Here is a 25,429-nt window from a genome sequence, read left to right on the forward strand (position 1 = left end):
GATTTCTTCAATCTAAGTTGAAACAATCCTCAGCTTATCAAGATACCCCAGAATCTCGTTTGTTTCAACAAGATTGCCTCTCATTCTTCTAAACTTCAGGGAATACAAAGCCAATTTGCTCAGTTAGCATCCTGTCATAGGACAACTCATTCCAGAGACTAACTTAGTAAACCTTCGCCATAATGCCTCCAATGCATATACTATTTTCTTAAATGTGGAGAGCAAAGCTGCACATAGTACTTTAGATGTACTGTACAATTCTAGCAGGCTTGTGTATTCCTGTACTGCAATCCTTTTGTAATCATAACCACTACATGCCACTAGCCTCCTTGATTGCTTGCTATACCTGCATGCTAACTTATTGCATTCCTTGCACAAGCACATCCAATTCTTAGAAAGTGAGTAACTTCACACGTCTCTGTGTTATCACTCAAACGCCATCTTGTTGAGTGGTTGGACAGCATGTTTATATTTATTTGCAGCCTTTTTGTATCCTCCCCACAGCTTACCTTTCCACCTGGATTTGTATCATCACACTTAAACTAAGAGACTGAAGTTAATGTATCTAAGTCCTTAATATATATTGTAAATAAATGACACATAAGCATTGACATTTGGCACTCCACTATATAAGGCCTGTCAACTTAAAAGTGCCCCATTTATGCCCTCTCTGCTTCCTGTTTGTTAATCAATATTTCATCAAAGCTAATAAATTACTTTCACCTCCTAGAGCCCTTAGCTTGCCTATTAACCTTTTGCAGCACTTTTTGGAAATGCCATTTGGAAAGCCAGGTATGCTACATCAATTGGTTCCCCCTTACCTACCTTACTGGATACACCCTCAAAGAACACCAAACAATTTGTCAAACAGCACTTCTCTTTGGTAAAATAACACTGACTTGTTCTAACCATATAATGCTTTTCTAAGTACATTATTAAGTCCTCTTTGATAATAGATTTGAGCACTTTCCCAACAACTAATGTTAAGTTAACTAGCGTGCAGCTCTCTGACTGAACCTAGGTTAATTGGCCCAGAACTCTCTTATTAACGTTAGACTAACTGATTTGTAACCTACTGATTTCCTGGAATGCCTTTAAGTATACAAGTTAAACTTCATATACTTTATATTAATGTAGTAATTAAACTTCTCTAGTGAATTTATTCCATTCATTGCTATACTCTATGGATGTTATTCATAGGAACAGCAGTAGACTTTTCAGCCATTCAGCCTATCTCACGATTCAATATGACCTTGACTAATCAAACACTTCAATGCCTTCCACCCACCCCATCCCATAACCCTCTACACCACAGGTAATCAGACATCTATCAATCTCTACCTCAAACATACTCAAAGTCTGAGCTTTCACAGATCCCTGTGGAAAAGAATTCCAAAGGTTCAGAATCCTGTGTTTAAAAAGAAAAAAGTGTCCTCATCTCAGACATATTGGCATTCTCCTTAATTTTAACTTGTGCCCACTGGTTTATTGCTCTGTACATTAAGTTTGGGCAGGTGACTTCAGGGCATGGCCACACACCAGGAAGAGAGCTTGCTGGATCGAGTACCAATTAGATAGTTATGGACTATTCAATGTGCTTCTTGTCTAATCATAAGCCTCAATGAAGTTGTATCCTGCCTGAAAGCTGACAGCCAATCAGAAACCAGTCTCAGGGAACTGGAGCAGGTCACTGGAAGCCCAGGCTGCGCAGTTATGTCAAGCTGCTCCAACAAGCAGTTAGTAGTTTGTGGGGAGATTACAGGCACAGTACAGGATCTGCCTTTCAGCAAATGTGTTCAAGGGAAGTGATAAGTCTTCATAGTGACATCTGAGAAAGTATTTTCACTGCAATCTAACAGTACTAAAAAAAAAATCAAATTTAGTCTGGATTTTCATCCAAGAGTCGGGTGCACAGACTTGGGAGAATTCCTGGCTACAGGAAGCTGCCAGGTGTGGAGGTGGGCTGCACAGAAGGCCAGCTTCTGCATGCACACTGGCACTGTACTGAAAGTTTGAAAAGCATGAATAAAACATAAACTAACTCTCACCTTTGCCACATACACCTCACTGCCTCTCAAACCTCTATGCTACCCTGATCCCATGTACTCAATCCTCATTGCCGCTCATACCAATCATGCTACCTCATTACCCATTTCCCATAGTTCCTCACACCCTCCATGCCACGTTATGCCTCTGTAGTCACCCATGGCCCCTCATATCCTCCAGGCACTCTATTGCCATGTATGCATCCCTGTGCATCTTTATTGGCCCTATGTACTTTGTGGCATTCCAGGCTAATCCACGCCCTTTTCACTGTTTGCCCTTATACCTACCATGCCAGTTGATCTAGTACGCACCAACGATCCATGCAGAGATAAAATAAAGTTATATTAAATTTCACTATATTGAAAAGAATAGGCTGATTCGTAAATTTCATTAACCTTTGTGGAACTACACTATGTTTTAGAAGATTAAGCATTTTATTCAAGTGCTAATATTCTTTATAAATGAAGCATTGGAATTAATTTATAGCCCTACTTCAAAGATGTCTATAAAGACTTGGAGCTGCCAATGAAACTGAAATGTCAGCTGCAACTATTGGATAGTTGTGAAATCAGTCATGCAGCAATGATTCTGTAACGGAAACCCTCATACGTATGGCAATAGATGGAGTGAAATAGCAAGCAATTACCTTTTCAATAACATTACACATTCTTTTTCTCAAAAATTTAAAAGACAGGACGTCTGAATGCCTTGGCAGCTTCCTTTGGCTGTTGCATGTGATAGGTCCTTGACACTTTGGTGGATCCTTTTGACACCTTTGACAGTTTCTCTTGACAATTTCAACAGTTTGTTCTGATGTATTTGCTAGCAGTTCCAATTATTTTGAAAATTAATGAGCTTATGCATCTTTTACATACAATTATTCCTATTTCTAACTATGTCAAAACACACCTAACCTTCCCAAAAGGAGCCCAGGATCATATCCAAAGGAGTACCTTAACTTTCCAAAAGGGGTGACCTGGCTATCCAAAGAAATGTTCAAAGTTCAGACCTGCTCTTACAAGTTTTGCTCTGCATATTTTGGTTTCACACTTCTACATTACCAACATCTGGCTGGAGTGGCGGCAGTTTATGATTAAAGTGGTCAGCTGCTTCCATGAAATGCACAAGGGAAATCAGGCCTGATCTAGTTTTTCCAGCCTCCAGGAGAATGGGAAATACTGTGTTGAGGGGGAGGATTTGCAATTTTGAAGCTTATCTGCTATTTTTGCCTTGATGAAAAGGCAAAAATCCAGGACTAAATCTAGATTGTTGTGAACTGAGTCTGTTTAAAAAATTTGACAGCATAGGTTTTGTGTTCAAACTCCAACAGCTCAATCAGAAAATAAAACTGTGTAGTGATAGACATCTATAAAACCTTCTCTTACATAAATTAACAGATCTAGGCTTCTAGCCACTTTTGAGCTTTCAGGTTTTTAGTAACCGTTATAGTTACTGGATGAAAGGTGGACAAATATTCAATTTATGAATGCTGAAATGGCCAACATATTCAGTTAAGTGTATGTATAACAGCTGAATATAATCATTCAGGACTGTGTAGCAGTCCACACTGGAATGCACATGAAGTACTTTTATTTACTATAAAATTTTTAATATGCCTTGATCCTCCATAATATGTAAGTTGCCCAATTTCTCTTCCACTAAATTTGTTTGATTTTATAATGTTGTATTTTCTAAACTATAATCACATAATGGCTGCCTGTTTTCTCTAAAATGCAAAGCAATTTGTTTCACAAATATTCTCCTTTTCTCTAATTACCAAGACTGTCATGATTTCCTACCACACCCGGCTTATTTGTTTATTTGTGAAAATAGAAGTGATTCTTCAAGACCTTGGCTACTTTCACAGTACAAACACGTAAGTTGAAAGTCACAGGAGACATTGTTAGCTTATCTTCACCATTTTGTAGGAAGTAAAATTAAGTTGTGGTTGGATGGTGCCAGATTCGCTGTCTGTTACACACCTATGGGCACCAATCCTCCAAATTTGTCCTAGATCTCATATAAGGGGCATTATATTTTATTTCCTTTGAATATTTCTATTACAATGTATATAGATCTAATAATGTGGGGGAAATTTAACCGGGTAGCAGTAAACAAAGTCATGTGATGAAACAAATCATCCAGTTTCCTTTCCATTAACTCTTAATAGAACAGAAAATCAGGTTGGATGTGTAATAGAAAGGTGATCCATTTCAGCCCACTTTGTACCCCTGCTGAAGTTTAATTGTAACTCTGAAAGATGTTTAGAAGTGTTTTTCACCAGCATGTGAAATTTGATATGCCTCTCTGTTGGACAGTTTTAGTGGCACTTCTAAACATTCAGATACTACTTTCTTATATGAAGCATTTTTTGCTTCCATGTTCAATTCCTCTCTTTGTTCCAGCTTACTTCTGTAAAATATAATGGCTACCCTGATCGGTTGCCATTTTCTTGCTAACTTGTTTAGTCCTCTCCTAAATGTGATTTGTATCTATGGTCCTCCAAATATGAATATCAGCCAAATATTTGGAAAATACACTGTGGAGATAATTAATTGGGTTTTCTCTTACCCCGTTAGCACTGGGATTACTGAAATTATTGTCTTATTGTTAAGTTAAGAAAATCAGAACTAGTTTCTCCAATGTGCAAAACATTAAAGCCAGTACTGCATTTGTCGGTTATTTGATAGAAAGTTATCAACAGATGAACGGTTGCCCATATTGTAGCTCTGTCTTATTTAAAGATGACCAGAGATTTCCTATAAGAAATCAGCAAAAATTAAAAACATGCAGCAAACAAACATGATGATGCAATATAAAAGGCTAAAACCATTTTCAACCATTTCTATAGTGCCTTTTCATGATTACAATTATTCCACATGTTTACCTATTGCTTGTGTTAAATCAATCACTGAGATTCGAGAGACAGGAGTCAGTTGGCTGAAGAGTTGTAGAGTTAGGTCTGTAGTGGATAAGGATGTAAATCCTTTTAGCAATAGCTGCTGTAATCCTGAGAAGTTTGTCCATTTCAGCTGCCCTTGTAGCTTTTCAAGTTTCTCCCTAGTTTCAGTCTTATCCAAAGGAAGATGAACCAGAAGTTTAGTTAACAACCGCTGTGCCATTTGGTATTCAAACTCGAAGTCAGACTCCATCAGTGCTACAGCAGACCAGAAAATAGTGGCCAAAAGATTCATGGGATTATTAATATTAGTTGGGTCAATTATGCTGTCTTTAAGAGAGGATGAACTTCGGGTTTTTGACACAACGGCTTGACCATTTGCCTGGATTCGGTCCAAAGTAGCACTACGTGGAGGATCAGAAAATCTGTCAGAAACACCAAACTTTTTTGGTACAGAAAAGCTTCGCTGATGTCTGCTGCGTTCAGTAGTAATTCCACCACTGTTCAATATGCCTGATGTTAGATTTAGCTGCCCAGTGCTCTTACGACTTGACGCTAGTTTGGTATTCATCATGAAATCAGGAGAGGATGACCTGATAAAAGCAAAATATGAAATTAATACAGCATAATTCAGACAGAATGATTCCAGGTGCATTAAGCAATTCTGACTGCATGAAATGTTCCTTATTTACACTTCCTTTACTTTGTATGTTGTTATTTATTTTAACTCGTAAAAGTTAAAAGCATGATTTGCATCATCAGGACCTCCATTTTAAACAATTATGGCTGAAGCAAACATGCTTTTTCTTGTTTCTCTAGATCTGCTCCTCTACATGAACTAATTTAGCTCCATCGTACTATGTTGCTCTGTAACCTCTCCAGCTTTTTCCTGATTCTACATTCAGTATTCGCTATTAAAACAGCTCTAGTTTTCAAAATTGTGGGAAAGAGTTAAAAAGTTAGGATTAGTCATATTTCTTCATCACTGAATTTTTAGGAGGATTGATACTTAAACTTACTTCTTAAGATACAATTCCTAAGAACTTGCATCAAATTTACTACGGGAAGGACCTTAGAAAAGAAATTCCCAAAAATGTTCCCAGTATTGAAAGGCTTTATTTATGAGGGGAAAGATAGAAAAGGAGGCCAAGAGCAGATGCATTGGAGCTATTCAAAATGATGTAAGATCAGTTGAAGTAAATTCAATAGTAATTGTAAAAACTATTTTCACTAGATAATCAGTTGGTTAATCAAGGGTGTTAGTTTAAAAATTTCTACAAAAAGAGTAAAGGAAGAGACTACAAGATTTTTTCCCCCAATGCAGTGGAGGCTCACTAAGAAATTATTGAAAATAGCACTATCAGGATTAATTACAGCTTTCAAAGTACAGCTCACAAGGAGGTCCATTGACCTGTTTAGTTTATGATTTTAAAGGAAGTGGCAAATATTTGTATTAGTTACATTTTAAAAAAAAGTTTGTTAAATTTAGATGGACTAAGCAGACCTGACAGGATTGTCCCATTTTTGGCCCAAGTCCACAACCATCTTGGACAGAAACCTGCGACCTACTGAAGTAAGGAAACCTGCCAGGTCTTCCAGGAATCAGGCAGCTGATGGGCTTTCTGGGATTAGGATCTGCTGGCCAATCAGAGGCTGAAGCTCCAAAACTCAGCAGCTCTATAACAGAGCAATAGCTGCGGTAGGCACCCTATCTCTGGACTCCTAGATAGAAGATTACTTCCAGGGAAAAAACACTCCTCTTAATTTTCCAGAACATCAATGTCAGCAACACTAATGAGGCACTTCCTATTCTTCTGTCTGCTATGGTGATCCTAGAATTAGATCCAAAATCGGTTTGAATCTTCTCCACATATATCTGAATATATTAAATTGGTTGTGTAATAAAAAAATCTAAATGAAATCAATTCTAGATCAAAGCAGTGGACAGTAAAGTATTAAACTGAAGTCTTGCTTCTTTAGCTTTGGGGGAAATAAAATCTTGAAAAGACATTCAATATATTCAAGACAAAGAAGATGTTGCAAAGAGAAAAAGATCGTACCTGGACAGAACAGCTAAAAGATCACTGTTCTTCAAACAATCTGCCAAATTGTCAATGCCTGATTCCAGTGTCAGGAGTGCTTCCATTACGTAACCCTGGCATAAGGCATAATAATTTTGTAAATTAGAGTTTTGTAAGTAGAACTTTTGTAAAAATATACCTTGGCAGATTCCATTGAACGTTCTTCTAATAATTACACTTGTAAATTAATTGGAATGTTTTGAAATTATACTACTGAGTAAAATTTACTATATTCATTCATCAGGAAATTGTTCCCAATAGGGATTGATTACATCTAAAGACGACCCAATGGCCACTTTGGGAGATGCATGGTTCAGCTGCTTTGTGTCTGTGTGGCTTTTCTTGGGCCTTGTCTGCCCTGGAGTAACATGGTGACACTCGAACTTGTCAGAACTCTGTCAAGATAATTGTTGTTGATGCACCATTAGTAAATTTGGGATGGGATTTAGTTACTACAATGGCAAGTAGGGCCACCACCCTACCGCAATTGGGCTGGCAGTGGTTGAGTAGGTTGGTTGGTTGAGTAGTTTTCTCTGCAATTTCAAAGAATGACAGGTGACCTTATTGAAAGATGTAAGATTCTTAGGGGTCTGACAGGGTAGATGCTGAGAGGTTGTTTTCCCTTTAGGCAAGTCTAGGACAAGAAGGTATAATCTCAAAGTAAAAGATTGCCCACTTAAGATAGAGATGAGGAGGAATTTCTTTTCTCAGCGGGTAATGAATTGGTGGGATTCTCTATTGCAGAGAGTTATCAAGGCTGGTTTATTAATAATATCCATGGCCGAGGTAGGTTTTAAATCAGTAAGGGGATCAAGGAAATAGGGAAATGGCAGGAAAGTGGGTTGAGGATTATCAGATCAGCTATAAGCTCACTGAATGTCACATCAGACTTGACTGGTCAAATGACCTATTTTGGCTCCTACATCTTGTGGTCTTATAGTTAATTTAAGATAGAATTTTAAAAACTGACTTGAAAAGGAATGCTATTCATTATTCATGATAAGTAGGTTTATTATACTGAAGAATTCTAAACAATATTTTAAATTATATGTCTTTCAAGTCTTAATCCCGGATGGGTGGTGAAAATGTTAGAGGAGGCCAGAAATTGCAAGCCCCGAACATGGCATTTAAAATTTTGTGGGTGCAGGAATGGGGTGAGGTTGGAATCTGCACATGTATGGTTCACAGATGCACCAGGCCATTTAAGTCACAAGCTGCCTTCAAATGTGCCAGACTTTGGTAGCCTCACAGTGTGAAATCTGAAAAGGTAAGAATGAGGTCTGAAGTAGGTGCATTTCTTTTGCTAGCTAGGGTACACATTTCAATTTGGTATCAAGTGACCTTTGGGGGAAAATTACATGCATTACTTTACACATTATAATGGCTAAATGTAGGCATAAATGTGTCTGAAGAGTGCATAAACTCATCAACTGTTAACCTCATCAGAATTGTCAACAGACCAATCAAAATTAACTAACAAAACTGTGAAAAGCAACAGCAAAAATGATCTGTTGAATATTTCAAGAGGATTGGTCAAGGGAATCTGTCAAAAGCAAAGTCAAAGGGTGCTGACAGCTTCAAGGCATTTAGACATCTTATCCTTTAAATCTTTGAAGAAAATGTCTTGAATATTGAGGAAAAAAATGTATTGCTTGCTATTTCACTCCACCTGTTGAAAGGCTTCCATTACTGGCGAATGCTGCTTGAATGATTTCACCAGCAACCTTTATCACAGTAAAGCGACGAAATGGCACCCTATTGACAGCTCCAAGTCATAATGGACACTGGAAGTGGGATTATAAGTGAATTTCAAAGCTTGTTGTTATAATAGATTATGCAGGTGAATGAAATGTTTGTTATTATCAGGCATTACGAAATTCAAATAACATAAATGTAGGAAATAGATTTTTATGCCATTTTAAGCCATGTCAGCCATTTTTAAAAGTCTGGTCCACAGAGCCCAGAATTTTACAAAGCTTGATCTCTCGATTCGTGGATAAAAAACCAGTTTTTAGTCTCAATGCAACTATAATTAATACCATTATTTGATTTTGTGAACACAATAATCGTTAATAAGATCTGTCATTGAGCATAGTGAACAACAATATATAAAATTTCTTATACAAAAGACTTCTTAGTTTCATGAGTACAATCATAACAAATGAAGAAAGAAAATTTGTCAATTGTATATCATTTGGGGATAATTGTTTTTAGGCAGTGAACATATCATTTGCAAGACTTGTTCTTGTTCATATATGTAGAAGTTAACTATTGTGGCTAAAATGTGGGCACCAGTAGGAGTTACATGCTGTAATAATATTTCAATAAATTTAATCCATTAAGTGTGCAAGACTGGTTACAGTTCTGTTCCTTCACTGCCTGGCTGTTTGTAACACATTTGACCTATCACGTTTGTTTCTTCCAGAAGTTCCTTATGAGATTTATCTCATAGGAAGGTATCACCTTTGGTTTTTGAATAGATATTAAAATATTCATATGAACTATATGTAATGGAAGAAATGAAGAAGAATATGGACCATGGTTATGCAATAGGTAGAAGAAGCAGCATGATTGCCAAACTTTCAATCATTACTCCCTAAAACTGATAGGAACTTCTGGAGTTTGTACAAGCTGTTAATTGGAGAAATACAGAAGTTGCTGGCAGCGATTCGACAGTTTCTAGAGGATGCTTAGTGATGGTCTAAGAATGCAATCAGCTAGAATTCACTTAAGGATGGTGAAATTCCACTCTTGTGCTCTTTGTCTGTTAAACCCTAAAAAATTTCATGAAATATAATTGGGGTTTTAATGATGTATCATGTTCGTAAACATAAGACAGCCTCAGTTGCAGAAAATTTGATCAAATATAGAAAGTGTACCTGAACCTCATCACCGTGTTCTCCTATAACTTCTACAAGTCTCGAAAGGAGGTCAGATAAAGCATGTGCAGACAAAGGTTGCTTCAAAGCTCTGAAGATTTGGAACGAACGACCTGCATAATGCCTTGAAGAGCTGGAAAGTGCTGTTTGTAGAGCAACTTCACTCAATCGCTGTTCCATACAGCAGCCTAAGAAAAATGGAGGGGAATATATTTCATATTTTAAAGAACGGAATTTTTACAGCGTAAAGGAGCCATTTGGCTAATTTTGTCTTCATTGGATTTCTCCTTAATGCCTTTAAATTCGTCCTAAAGTATGATGTCCAGAACTGGACACAATACTCTAGCTGGGGCTGAAATGGTACAGTATTTTAACTACCACAAAACAGTTAGAATATTAATACTTGAGGTCTGTCATCAACAACAAATATTATTTAAGTCAAATAATGTAGAAAAAAAATCCACTAATTCCTCATTGTTAGAAGGAAAGCCTTGATTTTAATACGTGGAACTGAGGTGATCAGGGAAGAAAACAATTCATCCTGACCTTAGCAGCATGACTGTTACCTCCATGCTCAGTCTGTTTTCTGTCTAAAACCAATCGCTCGGGTTAAACCACAATGAGGGTTTCTCAGGAACTCGGGTGGATCTTTAGATACTGAGGTTAAAGCCGGGTGAAAAGGAGGCTTAAAGACTATAGTACTTTAAACAGAATGATTATTGGAAGTCAAAGAATTTAGGGTTGAACACGGAACTAGATGATTGCATCAGGAACATTTAAGTCAGTTCTCCAATTCAAAAGCTGAATGATTCACAAAAGAGGCATGTCAAAATGGGAGAAAGGAAAAACATATAAGAGTTGACTTGTCTGCTTACAATGTTGGTGAAGTAACTGGGTGACCAGTCCCAGTCTTGAGATCAACAAATAACAGAGGGACAAACTATCCTGTGTTTTTCAACTGAGATTTTTGTGCATGTGCAGTAAGAACCTGTTCATGGGGCACTGCACTCTCCTCTGGATTGGACCATCAGAGAAGATGATGGCAGCAGATTCAATAATAAATTTCAAAAAGGACACGGAACAGGTACTTCAGGAGGAAATATTCCCATGCCAATGTGAAATGAACAGAAATTAATAGTTCTTTCAAAAGAGCTGGTACACGTAAAATGGCTAGAATGGTTTTCTTTTCTGCAGAATGATTCTATGATAAACATAGAAATGTACAACAATTGACTTTACGTTAATTAAACATTGCTGAAGCTATACATTTCTGGAATTAACAAAGTAAAATACCTGATTTTATGTCTTTGAATACAGACACAATGTGACGCAGGAAGTTGGTTAATTCTTCAGCACTTTTAGAATTGTGATTCTTTGGAGTAATATCTTCATGGCACCAAAGAGGGCCAAAAGGCCTGTAGAAAATAATTTTATTTTGTAACTGAACTTATTTAAAAAACATAGTTCACATCTTGGAGTATTGTGATATGCATTCAGGTCTATGTAATCATGCCATTCATAAATGTACAGATGAAAATTATATTTTGAAACTCAAATACTGAAGCTTTTAGGTTCACTGTTCATCAACTTCATTTATAGCATAAGGACAACACTGAGGTGTAATTTCAGTATCCAGTACTTGTAAAAATTGACAATCCTGATTTTTAAAATGCATAGTCACAGAAGATTTTGACTGCAGGGAGACGAGGCTGATCAGCCCCATGAGCCCATTGCACCATTCAACAGGGTCATGGCTGATTTGATACTTCTCAATCTACTTTCCTGGCCTTTCCCTGTAATCCTTTATTCCTCTACCGATCAACAATCTATCTATCTCCGCCTTAAATATACTCAAGGACTCTGCCCCCAAAGCTATCTCTCTGGCAAATAGTTCCAAAGATTCTCAACCCTCTGAGAGAAGAAATTCCTCTGTCTTAAATCGGCACCCCTTGATTTTGACAGGCTTGTGTCTAAACTTGTATGTAACCAATTTCTGCAAGTAGGAGTTTGTTAGCAGTATTAAATATTAATGACGTTGCGAGCAAAGAGATTATTGTTATTTTATCTCTTTTAGCTTTTTGCCTATATGGCCTGATACTCTGTAACTAAAAGGACAAGTGCAATCCTGGTTCAAGTCATAATCAATTCCTTTAACATGATGTACAAAACAGCAATCCTTGCTACTTTTGGAGTAGTTCTGTCCCTTTAAATACATTCCAGTCTCTTGAAGTGCTGCTCTGAAGATTCTGTTTGTCAGGTTTATGGTGAAAACCCTTCGCCAGCAGAATTTAACTCTGAAAAGGAGCATCTACCCTTGAAATTCAAATTACTCTTCCCAAGTCATTATTGCATATTATTATTCAGATTTAATTATGAAACACTAGATTGTTAAGAAACTAATACAACTTTCACCAAAACATTATATTTAAAACCAATGTTTGAAAATTATATATCTGTTTTGGTGTGAATATCTTCTTTTGATTGAGATTCTAAAAAGCAATTTAATCAAACTGTAGATGGCACTCTTCAATTATTTATATGTTTTGAGGTAATTATGGAGCCTTTCTGTAGGCTTCTTTGAAATTAGATTGCAGGAGCCCAGCATCAATTAAATTCTAGCATTTATGCAGCCAAATCTGGTTCTTGTAGGCTAGTGACAAACTTGCAGATCCAATTCGACCTATTAAAATTAGACTCAAACACATAAATTAGGCAATCGATAAATCAACTTGTAGAGGCCAAGGTAACTCAGTTAAAGTAACAAGGGTTACGGAAACAAGCAGGAAAATGGAATTAAGGCCATATCAGATCAGGCATGATCTTTTTGACTGTTTGGCCTATTCCCACTCCTACGCAAAGGAGTGTGAGATGATACATTTCAGCAGAAAGAACATGTTATACAGTTTAACTAAGGAGCACTGCCCTAAAGGGTGGACAGGCACAAACCTAGGTGTATATATGGCAGGACAGATAGAGAGCATGGTTATTAGCATACACTATGCTAGGCTTTATTAATAGAAGCATGGAATATAGAAGCAAGAATGGTAGGCTGAATTTGTATGAGACACTGCTTAGACCTTAGCTGGAGTACTGAGTACAGTCTGGACACCACCATTTGGAAGAATGTAATCACATTGAACAGAGTGCAGAAAAGGTTTTGAGAATGGTTTACCCAAGGATGAGAAGCTTCAGTTATGAAGACAGATTGGAGAGGTTGGTACTGTTTTCCTCAGACAGAAAGCCAAGAGGAGATTTGACAATTTTTCAAAATCATAAGGAGACTGGAGAGAATAGGTGGGACATTCAATTATTATTTAAATTGAACAATGTTCAGGATTTGGGAGTAATAGCAGGTGAAGGGCACTGAATCATAATGCTCAGACAGCTGGTGCAGGCATGAGGGGGCAAATGGCCTCCTGTGCCATGACAATTCTGAGAGTCTCTGACAATTTGTGCAACACAAATATTTTACTGGAACACTTTTCCAACACAATCAAAAGTCCTAGATGCTTTTCCTATAGTTCACATTAAATCAAGATCTTCCCACAAAGAACATAAAATGCATTAAAGATGTAGATGGAAAAAAACATATTGTATAGTTATTACCTGGTTGCTAAAAACTCAATTAGCTTGTGAGCCTTCTCATCTACTTCAGCTGCAGCTTCAATCTCTTCCATTTCCTGTGAGAGCTGAGGAAGGTTTCCACTGCTGCCACCCAGGCTGATACTGGAAGATGTGGAACTTGAGCTTAAACCTGAATCTGGAACTGGAGAGGACTGATACTCTCTTAAGAAGTCAAAACCACCTGGTTTAAGTAAACAAGATTATTAGTATAAAAGTCATAATGCAAAACACATGTATTTTGTGCTGTAGATCTAAACACACTAACAGTATTCCTATTTATTCCAAGGGTGCAAACTGCCCTCTTAATCCATCTTGGAACCAATTATCCTACAAGATAACACATAAAATAATATAAATAATTTTAATTATTTGCTCTGCTCAATGTATTACCAGGAAATGAATATAATTAAACCTAAATTTAAAAATATCAAATTTGAAAATATTTTCAAGCCTTTGCAGCAGCAAACATACTGACGTCATAACCCAGACTGGCCTAAATCAAACTCCAGCATCACGTCAGTGTAGCTTAATCTTAACCATCCTCTGAAATGAATTAAAATGCTACCTTCTCAAGGGGAAGCTACGGTCGGTAATAAATGTTGATCTTGCAAGGTAAGTTCTCTTCACAAGAATAAAGAACAAAATTAGTATGCATTCTACCCATATTGCACCTATGAAACAGTAGCATTACATGCAATCTATACCACAAGGTTTTGTTTCCTTCTTGAGTGCTACCTACTGAATGAAATGTTATTTTTATTACATAGGATGCTGAAACCAATGACCAGTGGATAGAGTCATAATTGAAAATGTGATGGCAAATTCTTAGGATTATCATCATGATTCTCACTCTTACATTTTTTCTGTAGGAACAACATACAATAACTTTTTTTTTTAAACATTAAATTTCATATATTTGTCTAGTTGAGTTCTGGTGAATGGATTTGAACGTTCAGTTTCCCAAATGGTTTGTTGCCTTCTCAACTGAGTAATCAAGGGACGTATTCAGTAGATTGAAAATCTACTTCATATGATGAAATCAAATTATTGGGCCAGAAATTAGTACACAATATATACATCTTATGGATGTGATATCCATTCAACACAGAACAATTTAGCAGTGGGTTGGTCTAAGTTAAATCTGCAAACATGTTGGTTTCAGTGAAATTCAATCCTGGATAAGGGTGACCTGCCTGTTACAGTGAAATAGCTGCCAGCAGTCTACCCGAACTAGTGAAGTGAGGTCCAGCTTTGGAACTTATGCCTTTGTCCATCAGCTTAAATTGCTTATGTTGATAACAGTCTGTGCTCAAAAACAGGCAGAGACTAACTTTTGCCCTGTTGAAAAGAAGTTACCCTAGAACACTTTGCAACAAGCAGCTAATATTGTTGGCAATACTTCAGAACAAGCCATTTTCTTTTTCTCTTTGTTAGGGAAGAATGAACAGTGTAGACATAAAATGGTTCGGACAATCAAAAGTAGGGTTTCAGAAGTGAGTATTTTTAAGTAAAATTTCTTGTGAACTTGAGGAAAGATCATAAATGTAACTTGCTCCTCAAAATGATCTACATTAAATAATAAAATGTGTTTCATTAACAGGAATGCGAAAACATTTTTAATTATATATGATGTTAATTCTGCAAACTAAGAATACATTTATTTGGTGATTTACCTCAAGCAACTAAACCAGTGGAGTTTACGTTTTATTTCAATGTTATCTTTACCTGAATAGAGATATTCTGGTGGGTAAGCTGGTTTTACTGTAAGAGTTTTACTTTCGCTGACTTCTCTGTTAAGCAGAAGAACTGTAGCCACAGCTTGGAAATTGTCATTGCACGACAAGGCTATCAAGAGGTGCAAAAGTAACCTTTTGCTGTGTTCAAACACTTCTGGGCGATAATGATCAAGACCTTAAAAACAAGATATGAAGAAAATAAATGAAGTACATACTTCATCAGAAACAAAAATAAATTGCTGGAAAAGCTCAGCAGGTCCGGCAGCATCTGTGGAGGGAAATCAGACTTAACGTTTTGGGTTCAGTGACCCTTCTGCAGAATGCTGAGTACATACTTATTCTTGGTCCCTCACTATTACATTTATAAACAAGCTTTATAATATTGACGTACAAGTGAAAATCAAAATGATGCTAATTTGTATTGCCTTTTGAGAGTAAATGCTGAAAATGCCTCCATCATTTACTCTCAGACTTGGGAAAAAAAGGGGTTCCTTTTGTGCCTTCACCACAAAAGATTTCTTTTATTGGGATAGAAAGTGCAGTCATCCAAACCAAAACTGGGGTCCTAAATCTAGAGAAAAGAAAATGCTAGGGTACGAGGGTTGAGAAGCTACAATTAACTGGGTAACCTCATTAAAAAGTGTGACAATAGACAAGAACTGGTTAATATTTGAAGAAGAAAGGCATGCATTGCAGCAGTTATACATTCATTTTGGGTAAAAGAAGACAAGAAAAGTGGCCCAACCATGGTTGATCAAAGAAATTAAGGACAGTATTGGATCCAAAAGTAGCTCAAAAAAAGTAGAAAGCCTGAGGACTTGGAGCAATTTAGAATTCAGCAAAAAGGATCATGGGGTTGATTAAAAGGGGAAAATTAGGAGTATGAGAGTAGATTTTCAAGGAACATAAAAGCCGACAAATTGGCGCAAAGGTTGATGTGGAAGAAAAGGGTTCGAATTCATGGGACAATGCATGCGTGTGTGTGTGTGTGTCTGTGTGTGTGCGCGTCAAGTTGCATGCAAAATTCTGGAAAAGGCACTTGTCAACAGTATATTTTAAAACTGTCAACAAGCAAACTGTTAGAGATAGCAGAACTGCTGATGCTTGAGAATCTGAGATAACAAGGTGTAGAGCTGGATGAACAGCAGGCCAAGCAGCATCAGAGGAGCAGGAAAGCTGACGTTTCAGGTCTAGACCCTTCTTCAGAAATGGGGGTGGGGGAGGGGAAGGGGATTCTGAAATAAATAAATAAGGAGAGAGGGGGAGGCGGATAGAAGATGGATAGAGGAGAAGATAGGTGGAGAGGAGACAGACAGGTCAAGGAGGCTGGGTTGGAGCCAGTAAAGGTGAGTGTAGGTGGGGAGTTAGGGAGGGGGTAGGTTGGTCCAGGGAGGACGGACAGGTCAAGGAGGCAGGATGAGGCTAGTAGGTAGGAGATGGGGGTGGGGCTTGAGGTGGGAGGAGTGGATATGTGGGAGAACAGGTTAGGGAGGCAGGTACGAGTTGGGCTGGTTTTGGGATGGTCGGGCGAGGGGAGATTTTGAAGCTTGTGAAGTCCACATTGATAACATTGGGCTGCAGGGTTCCCAAGCGAAATATGAGATGCTGTTCCTGCAACCTTTGGGTGGCATCATTGTGGCACTGCAGGAGGCCCAAGATGGACATGTCGTCCAAGGAGTGGGAGGGGGAGTTGAAATGGTTCGCGACTGGCAGGTGCAGTTGTTTGTTGCGAACTGAGCGTAGGTGTTCCACAAAGCGGTCCCCAAGCCTCCGCTTGGTTTCCCCAATTAGAGGAGGCCACAACGGGAACAGCGGATACAGTATACCACATTAGCAGATGTGCAGGTGAACTTCTTAGGGCCTGGGATGGGGGTGAGGGGGGAGGTGTAGGGGCAGGCGTAGCACTTCCTGCGGTTGCAGGGAAAAGCGCCGGGTGTGGTGGGGCTGGAGGGAGTGTGGAGCGGACAAGGGAGTCCCGGAGAGAGTGGTCCCTCCAGAAAACAGATAAGGGTGGGGAGGGAAAAATGTCTTTGGTAGTGAGGTCAGATTGCAGATGGTGGAAGTGCTGGAGGATGATGCGTTGGATCCAGAGGTTGGTGGGGTGGTACGTGAACAGAGGGGGATTCTGTTTTGGTTGTTATTGCGGGGCGGGGGTGTGAGGGATGAGTTGCGGGAAATCCGAGAGACACGGTCGAGGGAGTTTTCAACCACTGTGGAGGGGAAGTTGCGGTCCTTGAAAAACGAGGACATCTGGGATGTCCGGGAGTGGAATGCCTCATCTCGGAAGCAGATGTGGCAGAGGCAAAGGAATTGGGAATAGGGGATGGCCTTTTTGCAGGAAGGTGGGTGAGAGGAGGTGTATTCTAGGTAGCTGTGGGAGTCGGTAGGCTTGAAATGGATATCGGTTTCCAGGTGGTTGCCAGAGATGGAAACAGAGAGGTCCAGGAAGTAGAGAGAGGTATCGGAAATGGTCCAGGTGAACTTAAGGTTGTGGTGGAAGGTGTGCGTGAAGTGGATGAACTGTTTGAGCTCCTCGTGGGAGCATGAGGCGGCGCCGATACAGTCATCGATGTAACGGAGGAAGAGGTGGGGGATAGGGCCAGTGTAGCTTCGGAAGAGGGATTGTTCCACGTATCCTACAAAGAGGCAGGCATAGCTTGGGCCCATGCCGGTACCCATGGCCACCCCCTTTGTCTGTAGGAAGTGGGAGACTGGTTGTTTGTGTGGTATTTAACTATTTCTTTTATCGCCCAAAGACCCTAAACCACCTGTCCTTAAGGATAAAATGTAACTTCCCCACAATTTCTGCAAGACCTTCCTTATATAATGTACTATTTAAATTTGGTTGAAAATACACCTGTTATATCTGACATTATTATCTAAGTTTTTCCTGTTAGGTATCTAGTAGTTCTCCTGTGGTATGCATGCTTACTTTTTTTGTTTTCAACAACAGAATACAGCTTATTTTTGTGTTACACATGGTGCAAGAAGGAAACCTGCCTACATGGAAATAGTGAAAATAGCAGAATAAAACCAAGAGGAAAATTGAATGAGTTCCGGTGTCTTGAATTCAGGACTGCTGTTATGGTTGATGCAATCTTAGTCATCTATAGGGTGAATGCTATACAATAATTGTGATTCACTGGAATATCTAAATAGGTTAACGCTTTCATTAAAATATCATAAAGCTAATTGGTTACCATTATTGTATTATCAATCCTGCATTTTCCTAACTGGAAAGTATGGATTTTTTGCATCTTTATAAGCTCACATGAATAGTTCTACAATTTCAAATTAAAATTAAAAACATTTGGCCTTACCCAGAAACAGTGCATGAATTAACAGTGGCAGATGTAGAGCCCAGTCTTCTCTAACACTGTGATCAACCACCATCTCTGTCATGAAGATGACAGCGATATTACACCTGTTACCACAGAAATGCAAAATGTAAGTACTGTCTAATCGCAAGCTCAGTTGAGGGAATGCACTGTTGCATTCATTTTCTTGCTGGGAATGCAGTTATTGATGATACCGTACAAAACACTGATATGTACGAGTGTAAAACATAATGACTGGCATTTTGGTTGTTAGGTGGGAAGGTATGTTATGCTGGAAGGTGAGGTTGATAGGAAGTTAGTATTTAAAACTGGACCCAGACAGGAGAATACTGGTGCCATGTGTTTTTCTGAAATCTAGGAATTCATTGTGTTGTTCATTGCCTAAACTTGGGCATTTCAGCACATTGAAACCAATATGGATTTGCATACAATCTGACTCTAAATTGGCAACACATTGAAGGCAGCTGAAGCACTACTTGAAGACAGTGCTGGGGGTGTACAGCCTAAATAATCAGATTACATCTTTCAGGCAGAAAGTTGGATGAGTAGTATCCAATTATACTGCCTAGATTTTTGAACAAGCAAAATACTCCAGATATTAGAAACCTGAATTTAAAACAGAAAAGACTAGAAATACTCAACAGGTCAGAAAGAAAGTTCATAATCCTGAGATTTCACTGTGAAGTTGGAAACTCAGGTTGGGAAATTTCCCAGCTCAACAGACTTGGCTCCATAAAAATGGTCCCTGCATGCACTATTTTTGGTCTGAAGAGGCAGGGGTAGAATCAAAATGAGCATCCGGCCTTTGAAGGAGAATGGATGTGGCAGGTTAGAAAGCCCACCTCAAGTCCTCTAACCCTCATTCCTTATACCCCTTCACCCTTACCTACTTCAAACTCCCCCAGAATGTTCCTAATGCCATCTCTTCCATGCCATTCATGCTTATTTACTTAATATGCACTATCTATGGAAACAATAAACCACAAAATAACAAAGGCAAGTCTTGAAAGTTTGAATGGAAAAAGAACACTTATTTACAAATCTTCTTTGAAAAAAAGCAACCCATATAAAAGTGCAAATCAGATACAGCCATTACGAATCAATAACAGAAGCTTTACCTCACCTCACATTATAAACTTGTCAAAATAAACACAAGGTATTGAAAAACAGATCAAAGAAAGAATAATTTTCTATAATCTCATAACAATATCAATCAATCAGAGCAAACGATCCCATTTCACAGCCTAAACAAACTCCTGCTGCATTAATCCATTAGACAGGGAAGCATTCATAATTAAATCATCTCGAAAAACACATGTTTCACCATTGGTTGCTGTTGAAACAGGACAGTTTCTGTTATTGACACAATAATGACTCTAATTAATACTTTTATAGGGATTTTAGAACACCAGTTTTGTTTTCAAAGCAGATATCTAAAAGGGTTCTTTTTGTCATCAGCATGTCATGTCATGAGAAGATGGTGGTGAGCTGCATTCTTGAACTGCTGCAGTCCTTAGGGTGTAGGTACACCATCAGTACTGTTAGGAGGGCACATCCAAGATTTTGATCCAGTGAGAGTGAAGGAACAGCGATAAATCAGGATGTGTGGCTTGGAGGAGAACTTAGATATACATACATCGGCTATTGTTGATCTTCTGGGTAGTATAGAACATGGGTTTGGAAGATGCTGTTAAACGATCCTTGGGGAGTTGCTGTGGTGAATTTTGTAGATACGATACTCTGCTGCCACTATGTATCAGTGGTGAAGATGTGTCAATCAAATCCGCTGCTTTATTTGGTAGTATCGAGTCTCTTGAATGTTGTTAGAGCTGCACCCATCGAGGGAAGCAGTGAATGTTCCATCATAATTCTGACTTGTGCCTTGTAGATGGTGAATAGGCATTGGGGAAATGGGAGATGGGTTAAGATTCTTAATCTCTGAGCTGCTCTTTTAGTATTTGTATAGCTGCTGCAGTTTAGTTCTGGACAATAGTAACCCCAAAGATGTTGATAGTGGGACATTCAGCAATTATAGTAATTTTGAATGTCAATGCTAGACGGTCAGATTCTGCCTCATTGGAGCTGGTCATTGCTTGGCAGTTATGTGGCATGGAATTTACTTGCTACATATCAGGTGAAGGCTGAATTTTGCCCAGGTCTTGTTGCATGTGGACTTGGAGTGCTTTGAACATGGGTCATACAAACAAGAAACAAGAGTAAGCCACTCGGCACTTTCAGCCCGCTCCACCATTTCAAAAGGTCACAGTTGATCTGATTTTAACTTCAACTCTATATTCCTACATCCTTGACAATCTTGCATCCCTTTGGTAATGAAGAATCTATCTACTTACGCCTTAAAAATATTTAAAGATTCTGGATCTACTGAATTTTGAAGAAAGGAACTCCAAAGACTTGCAGCCCAGGAGAGAAAAAATGTTTCCTCATCTCTGTTTTAGATGAGTTTCCCTTATTTTTAAATGGCCACCTCCAAGTTATAGGTTCTCTCACAAGAGGAAACATGCTTTCAACATCCACCCAGTCAAGTCCCCTCAGGATCTTATACGTTTCAATTAAGTCACCTCTGACTTCTCTAAACTCCAGAGGACACAGGCCTAGCCTATCTAGCCTTTCCTCATAAGGCAATCTGCTCATTCCTGGTATTATCCAAGTCTATCTTCTCTGAAATGCATCCATCACTTTAACATCTTTCCACAAGTATGGTGACCAGTACTGTCCAGAGTACAGTAGCTTTGCTTTCATGCCCTTATAATTGACCTTGTTTAAATTCAAAACAGTAGTCTTGGACCCACACTTCTCTCCTTTGAACCATCTGTAACATTAAATCTTATTGTGGTCACTGCTACCCAGGGATACTTTCACTATGAGGTCAGTAATTAATTCTACACTGTTAGTTAAAACCAGGTCTAGTACAATCTGCTCTCTGGTTGGTGCCCTAACATGCTGAGCTAAGAAACTGTCCCAAAAACATTCAATAAATTCCTTCTTGTGACTCCTTTATCCCATTTGATTTCTTTCAGTCTTTACACAGGTAAACATCCCCCATGATAGTTGCTGTACCCTTTTGAAAAGCTCCCATTATTGCTGCCCTACCACGGAGGTCACTGTTAGGAGGACTGTACACAACTGTCACAAATGACTGTTTGCCTGTATCAATCCTCATCTCTACCCAGCCTGCTTCTATATTGTAGTTTCCTGAATTAAGATCATCCCCTCTATTGTGCTAACATCATATTTAACTAAGAGTCACTCCTTCACTCTTTTCTAGCCTCCTGTCCTTCCTGAATATCACATAACCTCCAACATTCAGGACCCAATCTAGGTCATCCTAACATCACATCTCAGTTATGGCCATTTCATCATACTTATTTATATCAATTTGTACTTTGAGTCTGAGGAAGGGTCACTGGGCCTGAAATATTAACTCCAATTTTTTCTTCACAGATGTACTTTTCCAGCTAATTCTGTTCTTGTACTATAAGTTCATCTGTTTTGTGCATTCTAATACAGTGCCTCAAGTTTTGTCTAATATTGTTGGAGTATCCAGTTGTATCTGTGGATTTGCTGTTAGATCTGCATTTTCTGTCCGTTCCCATGATTGCCTGTTTATCATTTGCCATCTTAATTCTTTCCTCTGTTGCATTTTCCCCACTCTTTGATCCACCACAACTTCCCAAAATTGGGCCCTTGCCCCCTCGACTTAGTTTAAAATCTGCTCTACTTGCCTAGTTATGCAGTTTGTAAGAACCAGTATGGTTCAGGTGTGGACTGCCCAATGGTACAGATCCCATTTTCCCTATTATTGCCTTTGCAGTATTCACTGTCTTCAACTGTTCCATGATATCATGTGGAGTCAACTGAATTGGCTGCAAACTGGCATCTGGGATGCTGGGGACCTCAGGACGAGGCCAAAATGGATCATCTACTTGGCACTTCTGGCTGAAGATGGATGCAAATGCTTCAGTCTTGTCTTTTGCATTGATCTGTTGGGCTCCCCCAATATGGATGATGGGTTGTTTAAGGAGCCTCCTCTACTTGTTAGTTGATCACTTGTCCAGCCCATTGATGACTAGATGTGGCAGGGCTGCAGAGCTTAGATCTGAACTGTTGATCATGGTAACTTTGCCTCATCTATTACATGCTATATAGCATGCAAGAGGTCTCGTTAACATTGAAGATCCCCAACCAAGAGAACATTTCGTATCCTGGCTGCTCCCAGTCCTTCTTCCATATGGTGTTTAATATGCAGAAATACTGATTCAGCTGATGCAGGGTGGGGCAGAAGGTGTGGGAACTGGTGCTAACGGTAATTAGCAAGTTCCATTGCCCATCTTTGATCATGGTGCCGTGAATCTTTATGAAGTCCGGTGTCAATGTTAAAAGTTCCCTCCTTACTGTGGCACCATCTCTATTGGGTTTGCCCTGTTTTGAGATAGTTTGCATCTGGAATGATGCTGGTGGCGTCTGGACATTGTCTGCAAAGTATTACCTTGTGTGTATGACTACGTCAGTTTGTCACCTGACTACTCTGTGGGACAAGTCCCGATTTCTCATGAAGGAGGATTTTGCAGCGTTGAAAGTGCTGGGTTTGATATTGACATTTCCAGTGCGTAGGTCGATGTTGGATGGTCCATCCAGTTTCATTCCTTTTCTTAAAGTTCAACTTGTTAAATTTATCAGGTTCTTCACTTTCTCTCAGATTTCCAGTCTCACCCCAACAACTGTATCTTCTTCTCTCCCCTTATATATTGGACACTCATCACTCTGGTTCACTGAATTGAACAAAGATCATAGCAGGTCGGCGACAGTTGTCACAAAATAAGTCAAACTTTAGGCAATAAGGATAAATAACCAGAATATAATCAGTCCGCTCAAATTAAGACCTGATAAATGTAACCTTGAGTAGAAAGGAGAGTCATTTTCTGAATGTGTACATATCAAAATTGCCCTTCCTTATGTTGGGTACAGAATGGACACACTTTTGATACATAACTCAAATACCTTGAGAAATAAATTTTAAAATACAAACTGCATTTTGAAGACAATTTTCTAACCTGTGAAGTGGTCCACGAGGTGTGATTGTTTCAGGGAGGTAATCCACAAGGGGGGCCCAGCAGCCTCCATTTATAGGCATGGGCAGGGGCTGTGGTACATTAGCCTCCACAGTTTTCATCAACCAAGTAGCATAAGGAGGCATTGGGTCACCTAAAGGTTAATGATATTGAAATTATTTCCAGTGAAATATTGAAATTATTCTGTGCATGATGATAATGACCATTTGATTAATAGCTTGCGTTTAGAACATAAACTGTTTATTATAGAATTACAGGATTGTTCTAGCACAGAAGGAGGCCATTTAGCCCATTGTGTCTGCTCCAGCTCTTTGAATGAGCATTATGTCATTCTCCTGCCTTTTCACCATTATTCTGAATCTTATTTCAATTTAAGTAACCATCCAAAACCATTCTGAATGCCTCAACTGAACCTGCCTCCATCATGCAGTGTGTTCCAAATTCTAACTGCTCACTCTGCAAAATAAAAAAAAATTCTCAGCTCATATGTGCTTCTTTTACAATTTACCTTGTATCTCTGTCTTACAGCATAGTACAGTACAGCCCTTCGGCCCACGATATTGTGCTGACCTATTAGCTTACTCTGAGATCAAACTACCCTGCATACCCTTCATTTTACTATCATCCATGTACCTATCGAAGAGTCGTTTGAATGTCCCTAATGTATCTGACTCCATTACCACCACCGGCAGCACGTTCCATGCACCCACCACTCTGTGTAAAGAGCCTACCTCTGACATCTCCCCTATACCTTCCTCCAATCACCTTAAAATTATGCCCCCTCATAATAGTCATTTCTGCCCTGGGAAAAAGGCTCTGGCTATCCACTCTATCTATGCCTCTCATCAGCTTGTACGCCTCTTATCAAGTCACCTCTTATCCTTCTTCGCTCTTGTTCTTGATCCTTTTATGAAGGGGAACAATTTTTCCCCATCTGCCAATAAACCTTATTTAAAGCACCTTTTCCCCGCTATGCACCAAATTCCTACTTTCCATTCGATTCCCCAAGTACTCATTCTGTTTTGTCTCACTCCAGCATAGTTCGATTCTGACAATTCACTTGTCAGGAGAGAGATGTCACCTTTAGCATTAATGGTAAGTCAATACATATGAAAAATTCTCTAACACACTTGCTGTAATATGCTATCCAGATTAAAAGTGCAGGTGAGGTCCTGTCGGCAAATGACAAATAATAGAAAAGCAATTGGGCTTCGAGTACAACAGCACAATGCAGAGTGACAGATGACGCAGCCAGATGAAAACATAAAGGTGCAATTTGCCCCTCCCTGGAGGTCATGGGAGAGTTGGTGAGAAGGGGGATTAATGAGCGAGTTTACCCTGGAAAGATACTCACCCCCTTACCCATTAAGTGCTGAGTGAGAAGGGACTTTCCTGACTCACAAGCAATTAAGCCCAAAGTGACCAATTAACAGCCACCAAAGAGCCTCAATTCACCACCTTCCCAACTATCTGCCTTTCCAGCAGGCAAGAAAAGTGGCTGGTTTCCCCATGGGTAACCTGGGTGTTGGTCTCCATTTGTCCCAACCTGGAAAAAGCAGAGACACTTATACAAGGCAGGAGTATGGCCTCCAAAAGCCTCATCTTCTATTCCAATAGGCAAAGGAATGAGAAGTTCATCACTCTTTTTAATCTTGCATTATGAGTATAAAACATAAAATTCACATGTCAAAGACACAATTGCATAATTCGCTTAATGTCTCCTTATCGAGGTTGCC

The 25,429-nt window shown here is 39.0% G+C and overlaps 1 protein-coding gene across 1 annotated transcript in view; it reads right to left on the reverse strand.

Moving 5' to 3' along the window:
• Nucleotides 1-25,429, reverse strand: part of LOC109918532 (protein furry homolog) — a 269,885-nt gene that overhangs the window by 71,506 nt on the left and 172,950 nt on the right. The window contains exons 37-44 of the mRNA XM_048598115.1: nucleotides 23,676-23,826; nucleotides 18,586-18,689; nucleotides 15,255-15,440; nucleotides 13,512-13,710; nucleotides 11,199-11,320; nucleotides 9,906-10,093; nucleotides 7,006-7,100; nucleotides 4,934-5,538 (exon numbers count right to left, since the gene is read on the reverse strand). Of these exons, the coding sequence (XP_048454072.1) occupies nucleotides 4,934-5,538; nucleotides 7,006-7,100; nucleotides 9,906-10,093; nucleotides 11,199-11,320; nucleotides 13,512-13,710; nucleotides 15,255-15,440; nucleotides 18,586-18,689; nucleotides 23,676-23,826 (1,650 nt within the window). The remainder of the gene's footprint in view (nucleotides 1-4,933; nucleotides 5,539-7,005; nucleotides 7,101-9,905; nucleotides 10,094-11,198; nucleotides 11,321-13,511; nucleotides 13,711-15,254; nucleotides 15,441-18,585; nucleotides 18,690-23,675; nucleotides 23,827-25,429) is intronic.

This window comes from Rhincodon typus, chromosome 6 (assembly GCF_021869965.1).
Source record: "Rhincodon typus isolate 14 chromosome 6, sRhiTyp1.1, whole genome shotgun sequence".
Taxonomy (NCBI): Eukaryota; Metazoa; Chordata; class Chondrichthyes; order Orectolobiformes; family Rhincodontidae; genus Rhincodon; species Rhincodon typus.